The 19,271-nt window shown below is 42.8% G+C and overlaps 1 protein-coding gene across 1 annotated transcript in view; it reads left to right on the top strand.

Annotated features, from left to right (window-relative positions):
• The window catches only part of POLR1D (RNA polymerase I and III subunit D), a 126,229-nt gene that overhangs the window by 31,999 nt on the left and 74,959 nt on the right, over positions 1 to 19,271 (top strand). Inside the window, exon 2 of the mRNA XM_044073274.1 lies at positions 11,013 to 11,087. Coding sequence (XP_043929209.1) covers positions 11,013 to 11,087 — 75 coding nt within the window. The remainder of the gene's footprint in view (positions 1 to 11,012; positions 11,088 to 19,271) is intronic.

Genomic DNA, 19,271 nt, shown 5'->3' with positions numbered 1-19,271 from the left:
ATAGATTTTACAAAGTGCCAGAAGACTGCAAGTTTTTGTTTTAAGTTCCCTTCTGCAGATCAAGCTACAGTCTCAATGGATGCAGATAAGTCCTCAAAGCTTTGGCCTTCGGCTTCCCTTCCCCCTCAGATAAGGAAAGCAAAATTATGGAAAGGTTGAGGAAAAGAGTGTACTTTGCCTACACTTGCCTTTATGGCCATAAACTACTAGACGCATATGACCAAATATACCGTATCCCTCCCTTCTCAAGCCACTAAACTCATTTCGGAGCTTCCAGACTCGGGCACTTAGTCTCAGCTTTTTTCATTTTAGGTTCCTCTGCCCAAGTGACACATCATTCCATTAAATGCAGCTATGATGCAGTGGAAGCATCTGCCAGAGCTGCTGCATCTGGCTGTGCCCTTCGGAAGTACTCTTGGCTAAGACTTCAGCCATTACCAGATGATATCAAAGCTAAAATTATGGATGCTCCATTCGATTCCAAGGCCTTGTTTGGATATGCAGCTGCAGAACTATTTATGTCCTTGGAAGAAAAAGGCAAGGAGTTTCAGGACCTTAAACATATTTTTGTGTCACCAGTTCCAAAATTTCAAATAAACTATCCTTCTAAAACTCCCTTTGTAAGGAAGCTATCCAGACCTTCTTCATCTAAGATAAAAGAAGTGCCAGAAAACCTTATACTGCCAAGACTTCTACTACTACTACTCCTCCTGCTCAGAATCAGCCCTTTATGAGCAAGTCAGGTAGTCTGTGACTACCAACCTCTCTGCAGCCAGACCCATAGTCTTTCCCTGTATCTCCCTGCTTGGAAGCAGACCACCAAAGACTCCTGGGTTCTTTCTATTATCCTCAGAGGATACTTCATGGTATGGAAGACTCCTCCTTCCTTCAGGGGTATTCATCAGCCCCAAAAGCCCAGTTGAAATTTTTTCCTCAAGTGATTCATACCTTGATCTCTGGGAACCATTCAAGAAGTACCACTTTCCCAAATAGGGAAAGGATTCTATTCAACAATGATCCTAGTCCCCAGAAAAGGTAGTCGTTGGAGGCTCATTCTAGATCTGTCACATCTAAACACATTTCTAAATGTCCCCACCTTTCTGATGCTTTCCTTAAACACTCTGGTTTCCTCTCATTCTTCCACATGCCTTCATAGTGTCCCTGGACATCAAGGATGCCTATCTTCACGTACCTGTTCATGCTCTTTACAGGAAATTTCTACACTTTGCTATTGCTTTCTCACATTTTCAATTTTCTGCCTTGCCTTTTGGTATGTCTCCAGTACCAAGGGTCTTCACAATATGCTCACTCCTTCACAAGACCATGTCTTCTTAGGATGCATAATACAGACAGACAAGATGTTGGCTTCCTTGCCTCCTCAGTAATTCCTCTCTCTAACTGCTTTCTTTCAGGCTATCATTCCACTTCAGTCCCTGACAGCCAGGGAGTTCCTCCACCTGCTAGGCTTCATGGTATCCACCATTTTCATATTACCTCTAGCCAAACTTCACATGAGGAAATTCCACTGGTATTTTAGGTCACTCTGGATGCAGCATGCTCATACACTAGATTTCATTATTCCTCTCCTTCCCTGCTTGAAAAAGAATTGCAGTGGTGGATTCAACAGGTTACCATGAATCCAGGGCTTCCCCTTCAGCCTCCTCTTCCATCTCTGGAGTTATTCACGGACACATCGGACATGGGATTGGGGGCAACCTTTGTGTCTTGGAAGGTTCAAGACATGTGATCTCCTCCCCCAAATGAAGGAACACATAAATATAAAGGAGGTGACAGCTCTCATTTTTGCCCTGCAAACCTTTTCAACTTCTTTTTCTTCCAGGTCCCCTAAAGTGGTTCACAGACAACACCATAGATGTTAAGTTGTCTCGCCTTCATTCTTGCTGGTTGGGTTCGGAGCCGATCCTCGCCTCCAACTCGGCCATCTTCAAAAGCTCGAGAGCTACTTACTGGCTCGAGGCCCCCCTATATCCCATGATGCTTGGCGCTAGATACCCAAATCTCGTTTGCCGATTCTGCTGCGAGGTTGCTTTTACTGGCTCAGGTCATATTTTTCAATTTTACTGTTAGTGTATAAAAAAATTTTTTATATTATAGTTGGTGTTTAGAATAGTTAGTGTACTTACAGTAATTGTAGTTATCTATTTGTATTTAGTCTCCTTCCCTTGAAAACTTGTTTTCTTGTTAGAGAGTTTTTCCCCTCCCCCCTCCCCTGTTTCTTTTCTTAAAGGTAGCCGTTTTTAGATAGAGGCTAATCCTTGTTTTCAATTTTTATGTAGTAGTTTCTTTATTAGAAATTGTGGTAGATTAGTAGGTCTATTTACTTTTTCTTGGATATTAGAGTGTGTGTGCATTAGAGTGTGTGTGCTGTTAGGGTGTGGTAATTTGTGTTGAGTGCGTGTGTTTTTACTAGTTACCTACTTCCCTTTTGTTACTTTTTCTCTGTAAATTGATATTTCCTTTTACAGGAATGTCTAAAGATAAGAAAGTATCTGGATTCAAGAAGTGTGACTCATGCTGTCAGAAGATGTCACTGACAGATGGTCACACTTCTTGTGTCTACTGTTTGGGTGCCCTACACCTGCAGGACTCTTGTTTGGTGTGTCACGCCTTTAGTCCAAGAGTCCTGCAGGAGCGTAGGAACAAGCTAATCCTTAGGGGTTTGCTCAAACCTGTAGGGTCACCGGCTAAGGCGCAGTCAGTGAAACCCTCTAAGCCAATGAAGCCGCTGGCTCCCAGTTCGGAGCCGTCGGGTGTGGCATCTGCTTCAACTTCGGTTCCGACTGGAATCGAAGTACCTATCTCCCAGTCGGGCCCGACTCTGGTGTCGGAACCATCAGGGAGTCGAAAATGCTCTAGATCTCCATCCCTAGAGTCGATACACTCAGCTCCGGGGTCGCCTCTGTTACAGTCGGAGCAAAGTCAACGATCCCACTCTTCTCGGTCTTCTAGACTATCTGACCATGATTTGGAGAGAGTGGTGAGCAGGCTTCTAAAATCGCAGGCCCTGGCTAAAATGTTATCCAGCCCCCCTAATCAGGGTTTGGCTCCACCTGTCTCTGCAGTAGTTCCTCCTTCGACTCATCCCTTGAGTTCGGAGCCGGAGCTTGCTGGGGCTCGGACCGTGGAACCGTCTGTGTCGATACCTACCCTTTCGGTTCCGTCGTCAGCTCCAATCACCTCTATGGTGCCTTCCTTGGTGGGATCTGGGTGCCAGGACTCCCTCGTCGGCTCCGAGGGGGCGAGTGGCATCGGACCCTTGTCCGACCCCATTCTTCCTCTCGGAGCTTCGGCACAGGTTAGTTCGGCTCCTACATCGGCCTCGGAGCTGTCTCTCTCGGTGCCGGGAAGGATCCCAGTCTCTTTGGAGTTGGAGCCTTCTCCGATATCAGGAGGTCATGAGGAGTGTGCTGGCCTCTGAGTCAGCCCCACGGCCAGCCTCATCGGCTCCTCCCCCCATGGTGCCTGCATCTGCCCCTCCTCCAGACCCCAAGCGTGTGGAACAAGCGCTCCAGGGCACCCCATTGGGTGTATCTTCCTTTTCCGAGGCCTCCCCTGATCATTCAGAGGAGCCCGCTCAAAAGAGGAAATGCAAGAGGAAGCATGTTGACTCCCCTGAGTCTGTCACTTCAGATACCGACTTAGAGGATTCGGAAGGGTCCCCGAGATCCCCCTCTGAGGACGTCTCTTTCTCAGACATCCTTGAGATACTTAGGCAGAGGGGGAACTGGACTACCCTTAACCCTTCAGAGGATGAGTCGGTATTCCTGGACTCATTTGGTTCCCGACCCTCCACCTCCTGGGTGTCTCTGCCTTTCGATCCACTGATGTCTGTGGTGGCTCGGAAGGCGTGGTCTGCCCCAGACACAGTGGAACCAACCCCCCCGAAGACCCACAAAATTTATTACTGCACCACAAGACAAGCAATTTCTGACGAAGGGTGTTCCCGTTGATGCCATGGTGGTAGCAGCGGCCACAAAAAAGGAGTTGGCTGAAACTTCTTCATCTGTCCATCCCCCTAATAAGGAATCTAGGACGATGGACAGATATGGGAAGCGGATGTTTTCCTCAGCGACCTTCTCCATGAGGTCGCTGAACTACTTGTGCCACTTTACCCGCCTTCAAAGGGATCTCCTTAAAGAGCTAGGAGATACCCTTCAAGATCCATCAGCTGCGGGGGCCAAGGCTAAGGTTGCCTCCCAGCTGGTGACTCTTAATTCGGTAGTGAACTCCTCCATGCGGCTCTTGCGAGTAGGGCCGCAGGCACAGGCGTGGCATTGAGGAGGCATGCTTGGATGCGGTTATGTAACTTTGCGGAACCCTTCAGGGCATCTTTCACCAACACCCCCTTTGATGGTTCTGCTCTTTTTGGACCACAGGTGAAGGATACCCTTCCCAGGTATGAGCAGGAAGGCAAGATTCTCTCTGCTGTGGGAGTCCATTTTTCCACTCCTTCAAGACTGTATCCCAAGGGTCAGAAGAATGGGAAGATGTGGTTCCGGAAACCCCAGGGAGCCGTGCCTGACACACATGGAGAGTTCCCCTCCAGGGGCAGAGGAGGGAACAACAATAGACGCTGCCCTCAGGGCAGAGAGGGTCCGCAAAATCAGGGCCAAAGAGAATCTTTCTCTGACGAGCCCTTCCAGCATCCCTGAGGTGCTGCCCGGCTGTCCACCTTCGGAGGCAGTCGGGGGAAGATTATCGCTGTACCCAAAAGCCTGGCAAAGTATAACACAAGACAAATGGGTACTGTCTATCATATCCGAAGGCTACAAAATCCCTTTCTTTCGCACTCCCTACATTCCCAGCAAATCCTTTCCAGATGTTCCACCCAATCTAAGGGATCAAGCAGTTCAAGAAATTTCAAAACTGCTAAGAAAAAGAGCCATCCAGCCAGTCCCAGCAGACCAGCAAGGATCCGGAATTTACTCAAGGTTCTTTTTGGTACCAAAAAAGACGGGACTGGAGACCCATTCTGGATCTCAGCAGACTAAACAGGTCTGTTCAAAGAACGAAGTTCCGGATGGTCACGCTACAGTCCATTTTACCCTTTCTGGGTCAGGACAATTGCATGTGTTCCATAGATCTTCAGGATGCGTACTACCATATCAAAATGGACAGACACTCCAGAAGATTCCTCCGCTTCCAGCTGGGAGCCAGTCATTATCAGTTCAGAGCTCTGCCCTTTGGTCTCACCACAGTCCCCAGGGTGTTCACCAAATGTTTGGCAGTAGTTACCGCTCACCTGAGACGGCAAGGATTTCAGGTGTTTCCATATTTAGACGACTGGCTCCTTACTGCAACCACCAGGCATCACCTGCTGCAAGCCAGAGACTGCACCATCCAAACTTGCTCCAAACTAGGCATCACAATAAATTTCGAAAAGTCTGCATTGTCACCTTGTCAATCTATTACCTTTATAGGCGCAAACTTAAATACAAAGGACATGTCAGCGAGACTTCCATTAGACAGAGTGCTAGACATTCGCCGACATGTTCATAGGTTGGTACTGGGCTGTCTGCCCGAAGGCATATATTAGCCCAGCCACGTAGTTCCCTAGACCCTTGTACTAGCAGCTAGTACCCTTGGCCCCTATCTAGTAGTGCTGTTGGTGTGATCTTATGTGCAGGTCTTATTAGGATGCAAAAAAATTCGGGCCAGATTCGTCCTAAAGACCTTGGGTCTCATGGCAGCGGCTATCATACTAGTCCCCCTCACTCGTTTTCATATGAGGATTCTTCAGTGGATGCTGTTCACCCAATGGTCTTTCCAGCAACTTCCAGTGTCTCACAAGATAATGATCACACGACATGCAAACCCCAACTTGCTTGGTGGATGGTTTCCCCATCAGTACCCCTGGGCAGACCATTTGCTCTTCCTCCTCCAGTGGCTATGGTGACCACGGATGCCTCCCTGATCAGGTGGGGGGGGGGGCATTTTCAGGTCAGAACAGTCCAAGGCACCTTGCAGCCTCACAAGTACCATCTGCATATCAATGTCTTGGAGATGAGGGCCGTGCTTTTGGCGTTACAAGCTCTTCACAACTCTCTTCCCACTGGGACCATTGCAATTCAAACAGACAATATGTCGGTAGTGTGGTACATCAACAAGCAGGGTGGAACCAGGTCCTACCCCCTATGTCGAGAAGCACTTGGACTCTGGCAGTGGGCGATCTCTTCCCAACGGTTTCTGATAGTAGTGCACATCCCTGGGAAGTTCAACATTATAGCGGACAGGCTGATCAGAGCAATTCTCATGTCTCGTGAGTGGTCTCTCAATCAGACAGTGGCGGACCAAATCTTCCGCAAATGGGGTCAGCCTTGCTGTGACCTTTTTGCCACCCCCTTCAACAGCAAGTGCAACAATTTCTTCTCTCTCCTCCCTCTTCCCGAACACCCCCCCAGAGACGCTCTAGTTCACGATTGGCCGCAGGGACTTCTTTATGCATTCCCTCCGTTCCCCCGATTCCCAAATTAATACAGAAAGCTACCACATTGGGATGCAAGATGATCCTCATTGCCCCTTACTGCCCTCGACAAATTTGGTTCCCATTCCTGCATCATTACCTTCTGGAGCAGCCCTGGACCCAGTTCCAGACCTCCTGATCCATCACTGCTTGGTTGCTCCACTTCCGACCTTAGCCAGGCTTCCGAACATCTCCCACTCGGTGCGTGAAATCATCTTATCACCGCACAAGTCTACCACTAGAATGACTTATGCTAGTAAATGGAAATGTTTCGCCTTCTGGGCAGAGGCTAGGAATATAGATCCCTTTTCAGCCCCTGTGCACTATATTTTGGATTTTTTAGCGGAACTTTTTCGTGCTGGATCGTCTTCTGCCACAATTAGAGTTCAGTTAGCTGCAATTTCAAACTTTCATACAGGTCTATCGGATACTAGTATCATGTCCCATAAGCTTTGTAAAGCTTTTCTCAAAGGGACTACTTTACTCAGGCCCCCAGTGAGAGATCCCCCACCTCCGTGGGATCTGAATGTGATTTTAGCTTCCCTGATACTGCCCCCCTTTGAACCTGCAAGCTTCTTGTTCTTTGAAGTTTCTTTCTTGGAAAACCCTTCTTCTGGTTGCAATTACTTCAGCCAGAAGAGTTTCTGAACTTCAGGCTCTTTGTCTTCGCCCTCCTTATCTAGTTTTCCACAATGACAGAGTTTCTCTTAGGACTAATTTTTCCTTCCTTCCAAAGGTTTCTTCTGACCAATAATTTGAGTCAGTCTATTGACCTGCCTGTGTTTTTTCCAAATTATTCCAACAAGGCGGAATACAAATTGCATCAGTTGGATGTTCACAGTTATGCTTTTGCTTGCATAGAACTAAGCAAATCAGAAAATCAGACCAGCTGTTCCTGTCCTATGCTGAGGGTAAACAAGGTCTACCTGTGTCGAAAGTAACCTTATCTAGGTGGTTGACATCTATTATTACATTTATATATCAGCTAAGGAATAAAGAGCTTCCTGCTAAACCAAAAGGTCACTCCACTAGAGCTCTAGCTACTTCAGTGGCTTTTCAGGCAAGATTGCCAATGGAAACTATTTGTGCGGCAGCTACATGGGCCAATCCTCATACCTTTATTTCACATTATAAGCTGGACGTGGCCTCCAGGAGCAGAGCTGATTTAGGTTCCACTGTTCTGAAGAGTCTGTTCCGATGAGCCACACAGGATTAAGGTGCTAGGGACGCTGTCCCAACCAGCAAGAATGAAGGCGAGATGGACAACTTAACATTAAGAAGTTATGTACTTACCATAACGTTCCATGTTAGTTGTCTTCTTCTCACCTTCTTTCTTGCGTCCCACCCTCCATCCCCCTATCCTAGTAGACCGAGAAGAGTTCCTTATGTTTTTATCACTGGCTGAGTCTTCTCTGGCTATTCCTTCTGACTAGTAGTCTTTCCAGTAGGATTTATGCATTCTAGGACAGGATTCCTTTATTATTATTATTATTATTATTATTATTATTATTATTATTATTATTATTATTATTATTATTATTATTATTATTATTATTATTATTATTATTATTATTATTATTATTATGTCTGCAGTTAGACTTACCAAACGAGATCTGGGTATCTTGCGCCAGGCATCATGGGATATAGGGGGGCCTCGAGCCAGTAAGTAGCTCTTGAGCTTTTGAAGATGGCCGAGTCGGAGCCGAGGATCGGCTCCGAACCCAACCAGCAAGAAAGAAGGCGAGAAGAAGACAACTAACATGGAACGTTATGGTAGGTACATAACTTCTTATTATTTGGTATGTCACCAAGCGGGGGGTGGGGGGGGGGCACCCAAGTCATATCCCCTGTCTCCTATGCAGGTTGGTTCTCAAAGCTTGGGATTTGCCTACTCACTTTCAACTAACCCTTCAGGCAGTTTACATTCCTTCCAGTCAGAATGTTGTGGCAGACGCATTAAACAGGTCCATGATTCAGTCCCACGAGTGGATGTCGCACAGGGATGTGTTTTTGGACAATGTCCACTGATGGGGTACTCCTCAAGTAGGCCTCTTTTCCTCCCCTATGAACAGACAAACTTCCAAAGTTTTGTGCCAGAGTGCCCATTCCTCTGGCATGGAAGGTGGACACCCTATCCTTTTCTTGGAAGGGGATGTTTCTCTCTTAATTTCCCCCTTCCCCTTCTACAGAAAATTCTGTTAAGATACAACAGGACCAACCACAAATCTTCCTGGTAACTCCCTTTTGGCCACAATAGCATTGGTTCCCCCTTCTGCATTTAGCCAAGGGCAGTCTTCACAAGTTACCTCACAGGGTGGATCTACTCACACAGGACAAGGCATCCCTAATACATCCACAAATGTCAGCCGACAAGGCATCCCTAATACATCCACAAATGTCAGCCGTTCATCTGACACTGTTGGTGATAGGTGTCTGAAAGGGATCAAAAAACTATTTTCTGAGGACATGCTGCAAGTTCTGCAGGAGGTCAGAAAACCCAATACTAGGAAATCCTACATTTCCAAATGGAAGAGATTTTCCATCTGATGTCTTTCTCAAAACCTACAACTGTTGTCTTTGGATATTCCAGTGGCTTTGTCTGATCTGTGTGTATTACTAAAGACTGGATTATCATAGTCTTCTGTAAAAGCTCATCTCTGAGCCATTTCTGCCTATGACCCCTCCTTTTGGCTTTAAGATTGGAAGTCAAACTTTTCTTAAAAGGCGTCCTTCATATCAGACCAGCAAGGAAATCAGTTATTCCCCCTTGGGATCTAAATTTTGTCTTAGAAAAACTTACATTGCCTCCATTTGAACCAGTGGTTTCCTCTTCTCTCCAACATTGCACTTGGAAGACCGTGCTTCTTTTGGCTATCACTTTAGCCAGAAGGGTCAGAATTTCAGGCCCTTATAGCTTCTTCTTCCTTCACTGTTTTACACAAGGATATGGTTTCCCTACGTACTAATCCGTCCTTTATGCCTAAGGTTGTGAATGAGTTGTCATTTAACCAATCCATTAATTTGCCTATTTTCTTTCCCTCTCCACAATCTTCTAGTGAGTGGATTTTACACACCTTGGATGTGCTTGGGCAACTCCAGTTTTATTTGGATAATACCAAGTCTATCAGAAAATCTGATGTCCTCTTCATTTCTTATCATCTCAGGCTCTGGACAAGCCTGTTTCCAAGCAGGCAATCTCCTCTTGGCTCTCTAAGGCTATTTCTTTTTGTTATGTGTTTCATGAAAACAAACAAAAAAAAAAAAGCCTTGCATCTCCAGTTAAGGCTCATTCTACTAGAGCTGTGTCTTCTTCAGGTGCTTTTTTCAAGAGTCTGGATACTTCCTGTATAGGGTTGCCACTTTTTCAAATGGCCAAAGTGGGACATTTTCGGCACAAACATCAGATTTTACAGGCCGACACATACACATGGTCAGTACAAAGGATAGAACTTAACTTTTTTGCCTAAATAAAAGCTTATTCTTGTAGCATTTTAGTTGCTTATTCTGTTTCTTATAACATTTAGGTATTTTAGATACAGAATAGCTGTTTTATGCAACTATTACTTAAAATATAGGAACTAATTATGTCCTACAATCTCAGGATATTTGCCATTTTTAATATTTTTTGTCAGGACACAACTGCCTAAAGAGGGACTGTCCCTCGCAAAGTGGGACAGGTGGTAACCCTATTCCTGTATCCTGAAAGCAGCTACTTGGTCTTCTGTCCATACTTTCACAAAACATTATGTTTTGGATGGTATATCTAGATCTAGAGTTGTTTTTCCCAGGGTCATTCTTCAGGGGTTTGTAGAGAGTGTTACTGCCCCTCCTCCCACTCTTTCCTCTGTATGAGCTTTGGTATTCTCCCTCATGTTATGAATACTGCAACATGTGAAAAGGAGGAGACCAGAATAGTTGTGTAAAACCTTATCGTAACCATAGATGTCCTTTTCTTCTATATGTTGCAGTATTCTATCCCTCCCTCCTTCCCCTGATGCTTGCTTGATTTCTGGATATGTGTTTATCTCAGTTTATTTCAGGCTGGTGTTCTGCCTGGGGCATTCAGTTCTGAGGATGGTACGTGATGACAGCTGCTTTACACCCAATGTCACTTTATGGCCGGCATTGGAAGGGGACCTATGTGTGACGTCTCATGTACCTAACAGTAGCTTTAGACTTTTGTATGCTGGCCAGACATTCGTGACAGCCTGCAGCAGACATCTTCATGTTATGAATACTACAACACATGGAGAAGGACATCTATGGTTAAAGATAGCTGCTGTTTGTTCTGCCCACAGTCTTCTGTGAGATTATGAGATCAGGACGACTTTGTTGCTGCAGCAGCTCATTGTTGGCTTTTGCCATGTGCAGTAACTCGTACATTCTACTCAGGATTTGCAAAATTACTTGATGTGAACTCATTTTCTTAAAAATATCGACATAATTCAAATGCACCACTTTTGATTGGTTCAATGACTGTACTGTAAGATTAGTATTTTTGACAGCAGTTTTCATTTTTGTTATGTAGAAAAGCTGTGGAAGAGATTCTCAATGAGGCAAAGCGTGGAAGAATCAGAGCTGAGACTATGGGACCAAGTGGCTGGTAAGGTGATATAAAATGCCGTCCAACATCTAGATTGATACAGTGCTGCTTTAGAAAGCTTATGCTAGGTCCTTTCCGTACACAAAGCACATGCTAGATAGTTAAAATGAATCACTGTTGCAGTCGCTTAAGCTATGTGGGTTTACCTGCCCTGGATCAGCCAACTTTCTAAAGCTTTGGGCACCTTCCCAGGACTTCTCCTGCCACGAGTGTGAGAAGAACTCCTATGAAAGGCAGGAGGAGCACAAAATATTCAAAGATTTTTAGCCCCTGAAGTGAGTGCTTCATTGGCTGTCCACCTGTCATTTGGCTGCAGTCTTCAAGTGAGGAGCAGATGCCTTCCTTATTTTCTGAGTTAAGAGTCAGACATTTTTATTTGATTTAATGTGTTTTGTACTTCACTGAACATTTTGTGAGGAAAAATTTTATTTTATGACAAAAATCCTTTCTTAAATTACTGTTCAGAGAGTTAGGGAAGGGATATTGTGCTGGGGAACTGTCAGTGTAGTACTCAAGTTTCAACCCCTTATCACCCTCACTTGCGTACTTAACATGCCCTCTAGGATATTCTGTTTGTAATTCTTCTGTCTGGGCTTCATAATGCAGCAACATTTCATCTCCTTGGTATTACCTTCTCCAGTTCACAAAAAGAAGAAACTTTCAAAGGTAATTTAATTTCCTTCATTGCCTCAGCCACTGGTGGGTCTCTGCTGTGACCAGTCGTTACTCATACCACTCATTTTCTCCCCCCAGTCCTCTTGCTGTAGCATTTGCAGACACCCAAGTCTGGGGTTAGCCATGTCCTCTGCGGCTGTCACTGATTTGGGAAAGAGACAGTTGAAGGGTTGGCTGGGAGGGGATTGTGGAAGCTGGGATCAGTGTATCTAAGGAGGTCTACTGGACTGGGTAACACTGTATGTAGTTAGAAAAGTAGTCTCCACCAACAAGTAAGAAACAGATTGTTTATTGGCTTTTGCTACATTACTGATAGCTGTTCTTCTATCAACCAGTCGGACCTGAAGCAGGAAGAGAAGAAAATGTCCTCCTCAGACTGATTGGATTTTCTAATCCAAATTTGAAGCTTTACACAGGGAGGATTGTACTTCTGTGGATTGTAGCCATGAGCTTTCATATTCTGAAGTAAGCAATGCTTCGTAGCCCTGAGCTTTCATATTCTGAAGTAAGCAATGCTTCAGAATTCCCTAATGAAAGGAATATCATTGTCAGAAATGTTATCTAATGTGAGTGAGGCTTTTCAGTGGGAATGGAGTGAAGCCTCTAAGATTCAAAACGTGTTGTGAGTTAATACAATTACAGATGCCTAAAGCTACTCCTGTTTTTCTTGTAGTGTCTACATTATAGGATGTCTGTCTTACTGCTGCCAATTTACCAGAGAGACAGCCTTTGGCTACCAGAAAGTGCGATTGAGTATGTAAGGTACCCCCATCCCATAAGTATGTTTTCTTATCCCAAAGTAGACCCAGCAGTCATATCTCTTTCTAACTCTGCTGCAGCCAAACAGGTTACTATGTCCAACCACATTCCTCTGATAAGGATGGGGAAGTCATGGCTGACTTGGGGAAAATGATATGTTTATAGCCCGTTAACATCTAGGATATTAAATTGTCAAGTCTACATGTTAAAGTTTTTACTTGTATATTTTTAGAATGTACAGAAGTCATTAACTAAGTCATCTTTCTTGTGAGGTTAGAAATTCAATAAATGCTTCTGGAACAGCTGTTTCTCAGGTGACCAAGTATATTCTGAAGTGTACTTATGATGTCTCTGTCACTTCTTCCAGAGTGGCTGTGTTTGTCTCACTTTTGAGAAGAATTTTGGGAATGATTCTCTTTTTGGCCTGTCTGCAGAGGAAGTACTTAAATAGTATAATGAAAAGTGGGAAAATGATAAAGGAGCAACATAACTTTTTCAATCCTGTTTTTTAAACCTCAGCCTCCTTCCCAAACACAGTTTAACAGCAAGGGGTCAATACTCATGGAGATAAAAAGCAATGGAAAGGAACATGCAAGAAAAAGTGAAAAGCCCCTAAAATCAAGGACAGCCTTCCCAGTCCACATGACTTTCTGTTCCCCACACATACGTACACACTGCCAATCTTTCCATTGCCCTGTGACTTTAGCTGCCCTTTTGGCTTCTGATAATTCCAGACATTTGTGCTCTGAGGGTGATTCATGGAGGGTACTCCTTGCAAAGGGAACCCACCTGTATTCTGGGAAATTCGCACTTGCCCAAGGAACCAGATTTTTCTTATTCCTTCCATTCTGCATAGCATGTTATGCCATGGAGTAATAGAACCAGTGTCAATCAGTCTTTAAGACAAAGGATTCAAGGTTTTTATTAGCAAACCAGAAGGATCCTGGAGGCCACTACTGAGTCTTTCCTCTTTAAATCTCCATGTCAGAATTTCCAAGTTCAAGATCACTTCAGAAGCTTGTACCTTTAATTCCCGATTCTAGTTTTTATGGTAAAGCAGAACTAAAGGATACCCATTACCACATTTCTGTTGCCAATCAATTTAGCTGTTGGCTTAGATAATAAGTTTTCTGTTTTGCCCTTTGGACTGTCCACTGCACCAAAATGTCTGGCTTTAGTCATACCTCATTATAAACACCAAGTCAAACCTATTTCCCAAAGTTAGAGATCATAAAGACTGCCCAGGAACTTCTACTAAGTCTGGGATTTCAAATCCGTGGGCATCTTGGCATGTTTGTTGGGCTCAATAATCTTCACCTCATGGATACAAGGTACAGGAGTCTATTCTGACCCCAGGTTATTGACTAGGCTTAAAATAGCCCTTCAGGGCAGTTAGCTTAGTAGTTACCTGTGAAAAGCTTTTCAGCCTGCATTCAAGGTAGAAATGTTACAACAGTTCTTCCTAAGTTTGCCCAATTTAAATTTCACACTTGCAAGGAAGTTTCTTGAGATTCTGGGATATGGCATCAATGATAATCATGCTACACTTTGCTAGACTACCTCTCGATTTTATTTCTACAAGTCTTTTGGGTTTCTAACACCATAACAGGAATGGACCCCATTCATAAGTTGCAGTATGATTTAAAGTTCATGAAATTAGTATTGAGTCAACCTTTGATGTTAGACAAAAGTGCTCTTTGCAGCACCCACAGTGTTCCTAGAATTTACTCCTCCTGCCATCCATAAAGAGTTACATGTATGGGTAACATATCTAAGTAAGACTGGAAATTCTTTTTCATGAAACCCATTGATCCTACTGCAATTGGAACTGTCTGGGTATCGTTCTTCCACATTACCCTCGTTTCTGCCTGCAAATCCTGGTATTTTATGACTTTGTGTCTCTCTGTACATAAGACACTGCAGTCACTGGATATAGCAATTTCGACTGTCAAAGCCACTTTTGTTTATTTTTCATGGACTACTATATCTGGTCTTCTAGCATTTATTTTTTGGACTGTTGGTAATGGCTGATCCCATGTGATATAAACTTCATCAGTCTATATAATGCTTTGTGTCTCACGTTTCCAGTTGCTTCTCTTCTACTTCAGTAGTGTCATGTTTGTGCAGTCCCCAGTGCAACAGTCTTGCCCCATTATTATGCCTTTCAGTATACAGGGCCTTTGCCATTAGTGTATCACAGCCAGCAACAAGATGTGTGACTGTCTGCAATTCTGTCTTTCAAAACCTGCATTTGTTTGTTTCTCTGACATGTTCAATAGACTTTGTAAACCAACGTGTGTAGGTAGCCCACTGTCTTGGACATCCAATATTAACCTGTCATCTTATGGTTTAAATTCACCTGTCCTTAACTATTCCTGGGTCAGATCCTGATCAGCATAATGTTGTTCAGGAATTTTCTGTACTTGCAAGTATATTTATGCCTTTTCCATATTTCTTGCTTTCTCATCTGACTAGACTACTTGAGGAAAATACAGTGCATCTACATCATTTGAAAAGGAAGATTGGATGGGTGGGTAGACCAGATTGCTTGCAATCCAGGTCTTCCATTCTCCCATCTGTCTTCACACAGGTCCATCACCACATATGCTTCAGATCTGGTTTCAAAAGGGATAAAAGTGCTAGCTCTGTGGGAACCTGTAGAGAAACAAAAGCACATAAATGTTAGGGAGATGTTGGCCTTTATCAATACTTTGAAGGCCTTAAGTCATTCCTGGTCCTCAGAACCTCTGCAAATTTACACTGACAGCACCACATGTACATAAACAAAGGGGTACCAAATCATGCCTTCTTTGCAGACTGTTTATGATGGCCTTGGAAATAGCAGTTCAACTCCCTTTGACTCATCAGACTTATATTTATTCGGAGTAAAATCCTTATTGTGGACAAGGATAGATCCCCACATGGAAACTTTATCTTGTGGTCTTCTCACTTAGATCTTTGTGCCCCTCTTAGAACAGACAAAGAAATTCTGTTCCAGGACTGCTTGCATGTAGGTCTAGAAGACAGATGGCTTTTCATTCCCTTGCATGGAAATGGTTCTGTATGTCTGTTTACTGAATTACAAAAATTCTTCTAAAAATCCAGAAGGGCTTCCCAAAAAGTTGAAGTGGTGGCCCCCTTATGACCAAGCCAACCGTGGCTCTTCCTTTCGCTCTCCCCAAGGGAAATTGTCAAACACTTCCCACAGATCAGATTTACTGACACAAGACAGGGTGAGTTTGATATACCCATGTCTGAAAGTCCTTCAACTAACTGCCTGATTCAGTTTTGATACCTTTTAGGCACCTGCTTTCCTAGGTTGTGCAGAAGGTACCTACGGAGGTAAGAAAGCCTGCTACTAGAATCATATATGGGTAAGTGGAAAAGATTTTATAGTAGATGCCACAGTATTACCCAGTTTCCTTGGCTGCCCCGGATGCCTCTGGTTCTTGATTATTTGTGTGAGTTACTGACCAGTAGTATGTCACAACACATGTTTATGCCAATTCCAGTGAATGCCAGGGATGCTTCTTACCAAACCAGGTAGTCCAAAGCCAGACATCTACTCAGAGGCCAAACTTCAGAACAAATCACAAAATGAGTGGACATGTCTTTCCTTATGGACTGAAGATTGATACACCGGGTTCTGCTTACTCTTTCACTACCAGACAAACTAAATAACATTCCACCACTCTAGGTAGGAAGAAAACACAAATCAAGAATCCACAAAAAGCCACGCCACTCCAGTACTGGAAAACCAAATAGTCAAATGAATGCCGTTTACTCCAGTGTTGTGTAAAAACCTTCTTTATTAAAATACGCACCTACAAAACATGAGTTTAGCACTTTCACTCCCATAGGAACTTCATCACTCAAATATTACGAAGAACTTTCAGTGTTAAAATACATAGACAGTAAAACACATCTCACCTAATTAACCAATGAAAATCACTTAAAACTCAATTGCTTCAGTTTTAAACCAGAATTAATGGATACTGCCTCATTTAGCCCAGGAAATTGGGTTGCATTCAATTTAATTGCCATTTTAGTTCACAAAGATCTAAATGTTCATCCACAACCCTGCCCTGTATGTCCTTTTCGATTTTGGTCATAACCATAAACCCAAAAGCATGATCTTGATTAATACGCAAATGCCTATATAAGCATTCGTGCTCTTATGCTTCTTGATATCCTGAAAATGTTCATATATTCAATCTTTTAATCTCCTCAAGGTCTTCCCCACATAGAAAGCAGGGCATTGTTTGCACTGGGCTAAATACACATTTTTTGTACAGCAATTGTATTTTCCTTCTATTTTGTAAAGGACGTCCCTTACCTTAAAATCATTTGTACATATAATATCGTAGTATTGTGCACAGCCATCACATTTTTTCATACCCAGGTTCACACTAGTTTTTTTTTCCTTTGTACCCTTTTCTAATAATTTTTTGAATTACATACTTTTCCTATACACTATGGTTGGTTCTGTCCCCACCTTTTGGAGAACATAACATCACCCCTGAAAAATTTTTTTTCTAATAACTGTTGCAGTACGCCCACTGTCTAAACTATAGGTAGAAATAAAAATGTTTTCTTTTCTCTGAGAAAAGTTATTTACCCCTTGATGAGAATCCGTTGTTCTCTGAAGGTGATTTTGACATCTGAGTATAGGTTGAAAATACCAGTTTTCTCTCTTAATCATAACCTCATTTCTTATATTTTCCAAAACTTCAATCGGATAAGCTATTTTTATAAACATGTCGATAAGTTTCACATTCATTTTGAAACATCTCGTATTCAGACACCATTCTGGCTAACCTAACCAGCTGGCCCTTCACCACAGATTTCTCTTGGTGTATAGGATACCAGCTGGTAAAATGCAAGTAGGTGTTTGAAAATGTGGGTTTATGATATTTGTTGGAAACAAATCTACCCCTTTCCTTATCTATCTTAACTTTTACATCCAAAAAAATGATTTTATCCATATCCCAGTATGTGGAAAATGATAGAAATTCAACCAAATTGTTGATAGATTGCAGGAATTTCTACAATATGTCAGGGGTGTCCCTCCATAAAATAAAAATGTCGTCCAAAATTCAGGTGTACGTAAGCCAACCGTTTCTAAATTCACTGTTGAAAACATATGTCTCTTTCCATTCTTCCATAACATAATTTGCAAATAAGGGGGCGCATGCCGCCCCCATCACAACACCTGTGGTTTGTCTATAATATTGCCTCTCGAAAAATAAAACAATTTAAATTATTTTGTAACACCAGTTCCATAAGGCTAGTCATAGCACACACCCTCCAATTATCTAAATGTAAACATTTAATCAGTTGCTCAGCAAACCATCTTAAACCAATCTGGTGGGGAATAACTGAAAATGGACTGTGAATATCAGTGGTTACAAAAATCAATTCAGTGTTGTATTCCACCCTACTCAGTTTATGTAGAAAATGCCAAGAATCTTTGCAAATATGATCTATCTTATCCAATCCGCTTTTTAAATATATATCCAAAAATTTGGCAATAAAACACGTTTTTGATCTGCCACCATCCACTATGGGATTAAAAAGAGGATCGTTAATACTGGAATTAATTTTAGGAATGCCAAAAGTACTGGCAACTACAGGTTTCAAATTTGACATAAATCAATATTCGTTCTCATTAATCTAACCTTGCATAAGCATATCCTCTAATATGCAATCAATTTTTGTATATGGTACATTTATTTCATTGAGTCATACTTCAATATACATGTCAGACAACAGATTCTGATTCATACTGTTCAAATAGTCACATTGCTCCAGCACAAACCAGCCTTCCCTCCTTGTCTGGTTTCATGATACATATTCTTGAGTCATTGCTCACATCATTCAATAATCGTTTTTCACATTTGTTCAAATTTTCAAAATTGCATCGCCTAACATTTCTCATAATATGCCTAATATCAAGGTCGCAGATTTTTTTCAAACTGATGCACAAGGTTATTAAATGGTGAATTAAAACAACTAGGTTTCATTGGTACTCCATAAATCAATTTGAAACCAAAGTGCCAAATTGATTTTATGACAAAACAACTTTTAAATCGATTAAAGTCTGGACCAAATCCACTCTTCTAGTGGGTACAAAAGACAATCCCTTGGCTAACAAATTGGCATGTTCGCTAGACATGTTTTTGGAAGAATAGTTATATATGCAAAAGTCACCTTCAGCGTTAAAAATAGTCTCGACTGAAGAAATAGATGTGTCCTGTCCATCACTCACTAGAAAAGGACGTCCAGGATGTTATCTCCTCTTCCACTGTTGTTTCTTCAGTTTCGCACCTTCCCTCAAATATCCTTCCTCCCCTTGTTCCATTCTGTAGGAAAAATCCCTGTTCCTGATTCTCTCTGATCTTCGTAGCCCTCCATCTTCCAAAGGGTAGGCCTCAACTTCAGTATCAAAACGCTCAGTTGAATTCTCGGGGGGGGGGGGGGAACAACTTCCAGTTTGGATCCCAATTGGCCAATGGACGCCTGTTGCCTTGGGAACCAGGGGGCTTAGGATACACAATATTCTTACTATATAAATCCAGTACACGATTCAGCTTCTTAACTTTCCTGTTAAGAATCTCTTGACATTGTCTATATTGTTAAAATGTTGAAGTAATTAGTTTTGTAAGACTGAAAAAGATCAGCATGAACTTTCTTGTCCAATTCATCAACTTTCTGTGATAATTTGTCCAATTCCAAATTATTGTACTTAAC

The sequence above is a fragment of the Protopterus annectens genome, chromosome 5.part1 (genome assembly GCF_019279795.1).
Source record: "Protopterus annectens isolate FY-2018-M chromosome 5.part1, PAN1.0, whole genome shotgun sequence".
NCBI lineage: Eukaryota > Metazoa > Chordata > Ceratodontiformes > Protopteridae > Protopterus > Protopterus annectens.
Note: the sequence above shows the minus strand (reverse complement) of the source record. Positions and strands in the feature narration are given on the sequence as shown.